This window comes from Kwoniella pini, chromosome 8 (assembly GCF_000512605.2).
Source record: "Kwoniella pini CBS 10737 chromosome 8, complete sequence".
Classification (NCBI taxonomy): domain Eukaryota; kingdom Fungi; phylum Basidiomycota; class Tremellomycetes; order Tremellales; family Cryptococcaceae; genus Kwoniella; species Kwoniella pini.
Genome location: NC_091723.1, coordinates 434919 through 445429, shown reverse-complemented (window position 1 = coordinate 445429; position 10511 = coordinate 434919). Strand labels below are relative to the sequence as shown.

At 37.7% G+C, this 10511-nt stretch overlaps 5 protein-coding genes across 5 annotated transcripts; 3 read left to right on the top strand and 2 right to left on the bottom strand.

Moving 5' to 3' along the window:
- Positions 1-49: 49 nt before the first annotated feature.
- On the top strand, positions 50-2914 carry I206_105917 (uncharacterized protein; the record flags this gene model as incomplete). The annotated part of the gene is made up of 13 exons (XM_019156470.1): positions 50-92; positions 166-276; positions 343-683; positions 755-843; positions 904-1013; positions 1075-1169; positions 1230-1285; positions 1350-1500; positions 1564-1647; positions 1706-2086; positions 2161-2556; positions 2641-2760; positions 2831-2914. The coding sequence occupies 13 exons, from the start codon at positions 50-52 to the stop codon at positions 2912-2914; spliced, it is 2061 nt and encodes a 686-aa protein (XP_019010272.1).
- Positions 2915-3119: 205 nt separating this feature from the next.
- Positions 3120-5009, bottom strand: I206_105916 (uncharacterized protein; the record flags this gene model as incomplete). The annotated part of the gene is made up of 8 exons (XM_070203209.1): positions 3120-3160; positions 3224-3898; positions 3972-4336; positions 4437-4613; positions 4686-4745; positions 4803-4818; positions 4878-4916; positions 4994-5009. 8 exons carry the CDS (start codon positions 5007-5009, stop codon positions 3120-3122), a joined length of 1389 nt encoding a protein of 462 aa, XP_070059310.1.
- A 457-nt stretch (positions 5010-5466) lies between these two features.
- On the bottom strand, positions 5467-6442 carry I206_105915 (uncharacterized protein; the record flags this gene model as incomplete). Its single annotated transcript, XM_019156468.1, has 4 exons — positions 5467-5742; positions 5842-6303; positions 6356-6386; positions 6438-6442. 4 exons carry the CDS (start codon positions 6440-6442, stop codon positions 5467-5469), a joined length of 774 nt encoding a protein of 257 aa, XP_019010270.1.
- Positions 6443-6790: 348 nt separating this feature from the next.
- On the top strand, positions 6791-8779 carry I206_105914 (uncharacterized protein; the record flags this gene model as incomplete). Its single annotated transcript, XM_019156467.1, has 9 exons — positions 6791-7110; positions 7173-7221; positions 7282-7394; positions 7469-7820; positions 7887-8042; positions 8098-8171; positions 8225-8330; positions 8401-8559; positions 8636-8779. The coding sequence occupies 9 exons, from the start codon at positions 6791-6793 to the stop codon at positions 8777-8779; spliced, it is 1473 nt and encodes a 490-aa protein (XP_019010269.1).
- Positions 8780-9379: 600 nt separating this feature from the next.
- On the top strand, positions 9380-10504 carry I206_105913 (uncharacterized protein; the record flags this gene model as incomplete). The annotated part of the gene is made up of 5 exons (XM_070203208.1): positions 9380-9448; positions 9506-9749; positions 9816-9912; positions 9996-10106; positions 10165-10504. The coding sequence occupies 5 exons, from the start codon at positions 9380-9382 to the stop codon at positions 10502-10504; spliced, it is 861 nt and encodes a 286-aa protein (XP_070059309.1).
- Between the last annotated feature and the right edge of the window lie 7 nt (positions 10505-10511).

Genomic DNA, 10511 nt, shown 5'->3' with positions numbered 1-10511 from the left:
TGCGACCACCACAAAGAGGTAGACAGGCGAAGTGCCAATCATCGACAAAATGGCCGAAGAGAATTTCTCTACCGCTTTGACGACGTGGAAGGGTGGGTTGCTCAAATAGAGTGCAGAAATCTACCTGTTGTGAAATGAGCTCACATCATACAATGGTCTTGACAGAAATAAATCTATCGGAATTGCAGAAGTCACTAGATTCCACGGCTGTGGAATTAGTGGAGAATCAAAAAGAGAATCTAGTTGGAAGGAAGAAGCTGGCCGAACAAACTAGAGGTATGCATTGCGTTTCTTTCGAGATTGCACTTTGAAAGGTATACTAAAGTTTACGCATTATCATAGAATTCAAGAAACTCCCCGACGATGCTGAAAAATTCAATTCAATCAAAGTCCTTCTCAAGGCATATCAAGGAGAGATAGATTCTTTAACTAGAAGATCAAAAATGTCTGAAACTTCATTCTTAAATGTTTACAAATTATTAGCGGATGCTCCTGATCCATATCCACTCTTAGATGCTGCAGTAGATCAAACTGTTAAAATTGCTGAAGCTAGAGTACTCGAATCTGAATTGAATAGACTCAGGGAAGAAAATGGAGAATTGAAAAAAAGTTTAGATGAAATGAAGGATGTTGAAGATAAGAAAAAGAAAGCTGAAAATAAAGTTGAACAAATAGAAGAGAAAGTGTGTTTTCCCTCCCTCTCACTGTTTCGTAAGGCTATATACTCCTTACTGATACTTGAGTGAACACCTAGATGGAAGATTTAATACAAGAAAGAGTAACTCAGAAGGAAAATGAATTGAATGCTGAGTATGATGAAAGGATGCGAAATTACGAGGAAAGGTGAATATCGCATATTACAAGTAATGTCGCAGGAATCGCTAATTTAGTTTGATATCTCAGAGAGAAGGATTTGCAAAGACAAGTGGAGACTGTTCGTAATCAACTGAGAGATATGCATTCATCAAACGAAAGTACACAGGCTAAATTGATGAATGCAAGTCAAAGACAAGGTACGTCAGCCGCTCATATATTTCTGAGGGGTCCCTTGTACTGACTGTATTTGGCATTCAGAACAAGACGTTGCCGCTAGGTTGGCAGAGTTGGACATGGTAGCTGCTGACTTGTCAAGGGCTAATGAAAGGGTAGCCACTGTAGAAAGGAGGAATGTGAGCAGAATTATCGATTGATAAACTCCGAATCAAATGCTGAACAGTGCTTGTGAACAGGAATTACTCAGATCTGAGATCGAGTCTGTACGTAGTGGATCGCAACAAGCTGAAAAGTGAGCGTTTCATTCCATGTTTGTTCTCGAATTACGGAAAGAGCTGACATCCTCCATTCAACAGGGTCAAAGTTCTTGAATCGCAAATTGAGGATCTCGAAGCGGAAGCCTCTAGGTTACTTAGAGCTTTAGATGAGATTAAAGAGCGAAATGCCGAATCACAAAAGGCAGCGAAGAAGAAGGAAGATGAATTGGTAAAAGAAGTAGCTTCGCAGGTAAGTCAAGCTAATGGACTATCGAGACGTGGTAAAGCTGATTGCTAACGGTTTGATCTGCAGAACACGGAGATACACGGTCTCAAAACCAAAGTGAAGCAATATAGTGATTACGATGAGATCAAGCGAGAGTTGGAAATAATGAAAGTATGTCGAAGCGATTATGATTCGGTTGATGGGTTGAAGCTGATGCTGGTTGTTGTAGTATGTCGAATTTTCTGGAGCAGATTTCGAGAACGATGAAGAAGAATCTTCGGATTACGCTTCACCAGCATTGACTCTCCCAGATCCAAACGCATCAGTAGCCAATAAATCACTAAATCGATCATTAGAGAATCTATTAGTATCGAAGAATAGGAGATTATTAGAAGATTTGACTAAGTTAAGGGTATCTTTTGAAGATTTATCTAATGAACATTCTAAGACAGATGAAATAATTTCAAATTTACAAAATGATTTAGAAAAACAATTAGGATTAAATGAAAAGTTGGAAAATGATTTAATCAATATAAATAATAAAGATGGAGGAAATGAAGATAAAGAAACTAAAGGATTACAAGGCTTAGATATTGGTGGATTAAAAGTTGTGAGTTTTAACGGGAAGTAAAATGAAAAATAAGTATTAATTAATTGAGATTTGGGTTTTTTTATTTGTTTTAGGATGGTAGAATATCACCTTTAGGTCAATCTGATAATTCAATTTTACCAATTGTTACTTCACAAAGAGATAGATTTAGACAACGTAATGCAGAATTAGAAGAAGAATTAAGAAAACAATTTGAAATTATTTCTGATTTACGTATTGAAATTAAATCACTTCAAACTGATAATTTAAAATTATATGAAAAAGTAAGATATATAGGTTCTTATAGAGATGGTTCATCATCAACTTCAAATCCTACAAATAATTCTAGTAATTTATCAGGATATAATGTTCCTGGATCTTCAAGAGGTTTAAATGGTGTTGGAGTTGGAATTAGAAGAGATGAAGAAATTGGAAAATATAAAGATAAATATGATGAGAGTTTAAATCCATTTGAAGCTTTTAAAGGTCGAGTAAGTTTTATCAACCACTTTTTTTTTTGTCTATAAGACATATTATGAAGCCTTTTTAAAAATAACTTTTATAATTTTTTTTAGGAAGCACAAAGAGCAATTCAAGCTTTAAATCCTTTAGAAAGGGGTGTTTTCGCTTTAACAAGAGCTATAATAGGTAACAAAAGAGCTAGAAGTTTATTTATACTTTATGCAGCAAGTTTGGTAAGTACCTTATAAATCAATGATCATATCTAATTGTTTCGAATGTAGCTGACAACACGATATGACACAGCACTTACTCATCTTATTCGTATTATGGAATACAATGGCAGCTAGCGATTCTACAGCTCATCCGCCAGTTCCTATACATGCTTAAATTGCGAACTTCGAAATAAAAAAGATGACTTTTAACGAGAAACAAACACTTGTAATCTGTATGCATGATATGCCTTCATCTATAATACAAAACTGATGGTCCATTTGCCTCATACTTCATCCGATCGTACAATTCATCGCTTATGGACGTCCTCTCAAAATATACTCAGAACTGTTGGTGACGTTCAACTGAATGTATTCATATTCTATTGGCCGAATTTAGCTAGCCTTCGTCTTCGAATCTCGTCTGCATAAGAAAAGATAAGCTCATGTATGATGTATTGGCCTTAAAGAGCAAGGATCAGCTCACCAGGAGAAGGTTCATGTGCGGGAGCATCATCATCCTCCAGAATCTCTTCATCCGCATCTTCTTGTTTATTAGGCACTTCTTTGGGCTGAACCGATTCAGTCGGTGGTGTAGGTTCAGAAGGTCTAAAAGGAGACGATACTTCTTTGGGTGGCAATTCTGATGGAGGTTGCCAATCGGGTGGCAAATCATTCATTGAGGCTTTTAGAGCAGCTTGAAGAGCTTCATCTTCATCATCGTAAGATCTCGAATTGAATTGAAAATCTGTTGGTCCTGCATACCTCTCATACCCTTCTTGTCCAAATAAATCTTCTTCTCCACCTCTAAACCTATTGGTAGAATTGACTCCATTAGCTTCTTCTGAATGTATCGATTCATCGTCATCACCATCACCTTGATGCTGATCTAAAGGGAAGGTAGTGTTGTCGAAAATATCTTCATCGTCATTTGCTGTTTCAGTTGCTAAAAGCTTAGGAGTGGATTTATTAGAGGATTGCCTAGTACGAGTAACCGCAGGTCTTGAATATTCGTCTTCTTCAACTTCTATCGGATCAGATGGAGTCAAATCTTCTTGTCGTTTCTTCCTTCTTGCTGGAGGTGACGAAGGTCCAGCGCCCGAAGAAGATGGGAAATCCACAGTGGGAGTATCGGGATTGGTGGAAGTGCCTGCGTTTGAAGCTACACATACGTTCAGCTTCAACGTCTTATCTTTCTGTCCCATTCGACCATGGACAGGCTTAACATGACTTACTTTGAGCGAATGTACCTGATGCGCCAGATCTACCAACCGGTTCACCTAATTCTACAGCCATCGTGTCGGCCAAACATTCAGGTAAGACCGCAATACCACCATCCTGCCATCCTTGACCCTCTCCAGCATTCTCACCCTCCTTGGTCCCTTGGGTACGCTTTCGAACCACGAAGACCGAGTAACCTTCCTCCTCCGCTTGGGTGAGAACCAATCGCAAATAGGTAGGTGATATCCACTCCGGTTGAGGGAAGAAGGAATTTAGGTTGTACCATCTTTTGGTAGCCGTATGATCTGGTGGGAAAGTCGAGAATCTACGAAGAGGAAACCAATGAGAAGAGAGGTTCAAAATGAAGGCTACTTGTTCTCTGTGTCAGTTGAAAGTTTACAAATCAAATCAGCTTGACAGCAATGGATAGCAGATAATGGCGGGGCACAAGGTGCTAAGGAAGGAAGATCACAACGAACTCAGGATATTCCTGGTATTGCCTCATAGCTTCACCTCTCCATCTCACTAAACTCAAATCCCAAACTTCTAGTGCTCTTTCCAAGACCGAAATCGAAAAGTAACCTGTATCATCGTAATTATATGACTTCTTGAGCTGATGTGGAATGTCGAGTGTAGCATTTTCAGCTTGGTCGAGACTAATCATTAAGGTACAACGTTAGGAGCTAGTTGATCACGGCATTGAGAGTTATCATTTGGCATCAACTCACTTGTTGGCTATACCAGCTAAGTCGAATTCTGTATATGTGAATGCCTGTAGGAGGTTATTCCTGTGTGAATCCTTGTAAGCTTGATCCGCTGGACGGATGTAGTAGATTTGAGCTTACAAGCAGTGTTGAGCACCTATCGGACATAGAGAGGCGGTCAGCTGGTTTTCATGATGTTTTTTCATGACGGCTCACATAATTGAGAGCCAGGCTCTTGCCTCTCGAAATACATATCTAGGAGAAGAAAAGGAAGAAATTAGCTATCCGCTTCAAATGATATCACCCTATTTGACCTAAAAAAGAGAACTTACACGGGACGAGGTCCATTACGATTGCTGTTCACTGATGTCTCTATCTGGGCTGCTGCCAGTACTGCAATTAGAAGAAGGTTCTGCCAGTGAACGAACAGAAGTATAAGTATGGGATCAAGCTATGGTGCTATTCCGGTTGATAGTTAACGTCATGCGCATGTGCCACGTGCTTGATTGTAAACATCTTATCAATCCTGACGTGTTCTTCTTACATTATTATCATGCTACATATGTTTAATGCGTACGACATAGAAGTGAAGATTTGTATGCCTTGAGGTGCTATCATAACCACAACAGACGAAGGCATATAATTCAAACTCATTGCGTCTGAGAAAGACGAAGGAGGAATTATAACACTTTATCGAGTAAATCCCTCAAACCCTCAATTAGTTGGAAATCCTAAGCCTCATTCTCGTTCGGCTGTCAGCGGAAGATCGAAGGACAGCGACACAATGAAGTGGTTTAACGATGTCTTAGCATAACACCGGCTTAATACTATCTACAAGCAATTTAGCTGCATCTTGAGTCTCTTTTTCACTATCACCAAATTCCAATTCCGAAATTTGTATACCAATAACATCGGATGATTCCGATAATCCACTTATTGCATCTTTAAGTTGTTGTATTGATAATCCACCAGGTACTTTATAATCTGTAGGTACAATCCCAGGATTCAAAACATCACAATCTAAATGAATAAAAATCCTTTTTCTCCCTTCTTCTATATTATCTATCGTTCTTAACAATTCCTGAACTATATTTTTGGATGAATACACGAGTTAGATTATTCCCTTATCTATTAATTTCTTTTCTGGTTCAACTAGATCTCTTGATCCTACTAAAATCACATTTTCAGTTTTCACCTTTTTACCTTTCATCCATGATTCCCATAAACCTATTGGACCAGATAATGCCATTCCTCCTAAAAAGCCGGTATCACTACTACTGGGTGTATTCAAATCTCCATGAGCATCAAACCATACTATTATTATATCTGGATAATGCTTCGCTATGATAGGTAAAGTAGCTAAAGCTACTGAGCACCTAGATAAAGCTATAATAGGTTTTTTACCTTCATTCAAGACTTGGTCTAACTTTTCAGAGATGATTTTATAATTCGGTAAAGCAGCCTTCAATTCCTCTTCCCAACCTCTGTTCAATGCGTTTTCAGGCTTTCCAATTACGGTAGGATCCATATTCAACTCATTCGACAGGTGTTTGGCAAGTATGGGAGTAGCTTGCATTGCTTTGTCATTATGATCCCCTGATCGACCGACATAATGCAGTAAACTATAAGTCGAGCTTGAACGCTACGAGCGTTCCGTCAGTGGCATCGGACCGAGGCCAAATCTCGAGACTTACCTTAATTGCAGGCAATGTAGCCGAAGTATATCTTTTAGTAAGATGACTTAAGCCCTTCGATCAAGCGAAGAGTTGGAAAGACCTCATTGACTGGTCAACCGATATTAGTCTCTCTGAATCAGATAGTAAGGATGAATTTTCTTGATGTTTCACAGCGACAAACCGGCTGGAATCACACTAATACCACTGGGATTTTTTCTGGCAATATCATCAAGTCAGAAGACACATAATAATGATAATCAGTGTCAGCGTTTATTTGCTTCGAGTCGTCTTAGATGGCCTGATTAGATAGATCAAGTATGACGTCATATCGTTTGTTTACACGTGCAATACCGGCAAATTAGGATCCTCTTTAACGAAAGTCTTGTTATCAAAAAGTCCAATTTCAAGTTATCTTTATATTGCAAAGTCCATTCGAAGATGCTTTAAAAGACTATGAAGTCCGGTCTTTCTTCCCTGCGTTCGGCGGTACCACCTAGCAGTGTTCTTCGACGGCCGCCAATTAAGTTATTTGCAAATCATAGCCCAATTAATTCAAGATCTACTCTACAAACAGCAAACTCGAGAAAAACTATACATCCATTTCATTCGATAAATCATACCCGTACCACCTCGGCAATCATATTTAAGAAAGACTTTCACCCTTCTAGACCTAGTCAAGATGTTTTCTTCGTAGCTTTTCCAGCTTTGAAAAGTGGTTTATTGGGTATAACTAGATTCAGTCTTCTGTTCCTACCTTTCGTTTTCAGGTATAAGTGAGTTGTTTCCAGCTACTACGCATAAAGCCCACTGTCGTCAAGCTGATTATATCCTGTAGATTATGGCAGAAATATAAGAAGACTTCATACGCCTTGATACAGCTTCCGGTTAGTCAGTCCTAGTTTCCATCTTCGGTTATGTCAGATTGATGATAAAACTTTATGTAGATTTTCGCAATCTGTGTGGTTCTGGCATTGGGTTTGGATCAAAGTCCGCGCACAGGTCGATGGAGACTATTATTGATGTCGGAAAATGAGGAAATGGCTTGGTCAAGGCGGAAGTAAGTTGGCCTAAGTTCATTGAATAGCATCAACTTCATTGTAGGCCAAAACTGATAGCAAATCCGATTTCTAGGCAACAAGACGTTCTACGGAATGACGGTCCCTTGATTCTGTCGGAAGAGGATGAACGTAGTAAACAAGTTTCTCGTGTAGCTACCAAGTTAGTAACGGCATTGGAAGAACAAGATCATCATATTATACATGGAGCAAGTTGGCCACCACGGTCTCAAGAATTATCACGAGTGATGTCTGAACGTGAAGCTCAATTCGGATTATCTCCAACTACAGAAGTAATTCAAAAAAGACACGTTCATTATAAACCGTCCGGTACGGCTCATTCAACTTTCATGCCTTTCAGACCTGCTACTAGTAATCCACTTAAGAAATTAGAAAGTGCCGATTGGAATTTATACGTTATTGATTTAGTACGTTTCCCCTCTTCAACAAATAACGATTCTTCAAGAACTGATCGGCGGACTACCAATGAATAGCCCCAGATGAACGCTTTCGCTTTACCAAGTAAAGATATATTCGTATATACTGGTCTGCTTAGTACTTTACCGGAAGGAGACGACTCTCTGCTTGCTGCAGTGTTAGCACATGAGATAGCTCATGTAACCCAGCGTCACAGTGTGGAGAATTTGGGTGTGAGTCAACTTCCGAATAGTCAGAATTCGCTCAAGTGCTAATATGTAACAACAGTTCCTAAATATAGCGGCTGTTGCTTTTGATGTGCTGAGAGGGATCACTTTTGCGCTGACTATCTCCTTCCCTATGTGAATTGGACTTGTCGATTTTGAGCTGAGGCTAAGCTGACAGGCTGATGCAGGATCACCGATTCTGCTGGACTCTTCATAAATTGGGTGAACGATGTTGTAGCGGAAAGAGCGTATTCAAGGAAGTTGGAACAGGAAGCTGATTCTGTCGGACTAGAGGTGAGTCACTGCAAATAAACATTAGAATCGCATGACTCTTAGAAATACTAAGATGTATTTGGTCTCTTAGATCATGGCTACTGCCGGCTATGACCCTCGAGCAGCGCAAGATCTTTGGGAACTTATGCAAGCTGTTGAGGCCGATGCTGAAGCTGCTGGGCAAGCTGGTAATGTGGAAAATAAGTTGGCAATGTTACGAACACATCCAACCAGTGAAGCGAGACAAGAGGTGAATCTCAGCATTTGACCAGATTTGTGTAAAATCTTTCGCGGACGACCATCGCTGACTATCCTTATTGTACTAGGCTCTGGCAAAGGACATGCCTGCAGCATTGAAAATTTGGACGGAACACATGCCAAAAAGATCGGTACCGTCTTCTCCCAACTCCACAATCGAGAAAACACCGAAAGAATCTGATTTCAAGGGAGCTCATAGTTTGGCTGCGTGATTTATGGATGTCATTCCGATCCCATTCGTTTTTGTAGATTTTCTGTATCATAATGTATTTTGTAGTATACAAAGGTATAAGGAAATACCATGCATATAATTACCCCTGTGTCGTTATGCATTTCATTCAGCTTACAGTGCGTAGAATATTTCGGGACTGTGGGAATGGCTGATTACGTCAAATTGGTACCTGGTTTGTAAGATTAGTAAGCAATAAGTGAAGGAAATCCGAAGTTTCTCCATGGTGAGATACCCCTGATTAATCATTAGTAATCTCTGTTTTCATCAAAAGTATGCTTAATCCGATACCTTAGTAATCTACTCATCAATTCAGGTACTGATTACCTTATCATGTTGATAAAGATATGTAAGCAACGATCGTCGTTCGCAATGAAATGATACAAATGCAAAGGTATATAAAGAGTTGAATATTCGATTACTGATTCGGGTTTTCCTTTCAATATCAAAATCACAACTCAACAATACCGATCTTCATACAAACAAACAAACGAACATATCAGCTCCACCATATTTTACTGAAACTTAAATATCAAATTCTATCATACTTACAACTACTCTTCCAAGTAAAATCACAAACGAAATGTCTACTATAGCTCAAAATATCATCGTATTCGGCGCTACAGGCCAACAAGGAGCATCCTTTATTGAAGTAAGTCATTAATTGAATCATAAATCATATTCAATAAAGTTAATATTGATTGATTAGGCACTTTCAACTCAAAATACTTTAGAAAATGTTAAATATGCCATATATGCTTTATCTAGAAATCCATCTTCTAATCAATCAACAAAATTATCAAATCTTCCAGGTGTAAAAGTTATTTCGGTAAATAAAGATTATATGAATAAACCTGAATTAGCATTTGAAGCTACAGGTTTAAAAATTGATGAAATTTATGGTATATTTAATGTACAAGGTTATGTTAGTGACAAAGTTGAATTAGCTCAAGGTGAGTTTTTGATCATAATTTGTTTTTGTCATATAAAGATATATATTCATCTGGAATTTTTAATAGGTAAAGCGATTATTGACGCTTCTAAAAAATGGAATGTTAAACAATTCGTTTATTCTTCAGTTAGTTTTGGTGGATTAGATGATACAAAAGCTTCAGGGTGAGTTCAATTTTTAGAAACGAATCAACTTAAAAATCAAACCAGGATTAAAAAAGGCTAATTTTTTATTTTTTTATTTTTAGTATGGAAGTTAAAAGAGATATTGAAAATTATCTTTTTGAATCAAATTTAGGATATACAATTTTACGTCCAACACAATTTATGGATAATTTATTACCTAATTCAGCATTTATGTTTAAAATTTCAAGAACAATTTTATTAAAACAAACTTTTTATAAATCTTCCAAAAAGAAAACATCAATTAATTTCAATAAAAGATATAGGTAAAACTGCTTCTCAAGTTATAATTAATTCAAATAAATGGTTAAATAAAATTATAGAATTAGCAGGTGATAATTTAACAATTCAAGAAATTGAAAATATTTATAAAGAAGAATTGAATGAACCAATAGAATTAACTTATTGGCCATTAGCAACTTTTGTTAGATGGGTTAGTCCACTTGGACCTATGGCTAAATTTTTTGATAATTATGGATTTAAAGTTAATATTAATCAATTAAAGAAAGATTTACCTGAAGTTGAATTTGAAGATTTTAGAACTTATCTTAGAAGATATAAAGCTTCTCAGTAGGATTTTC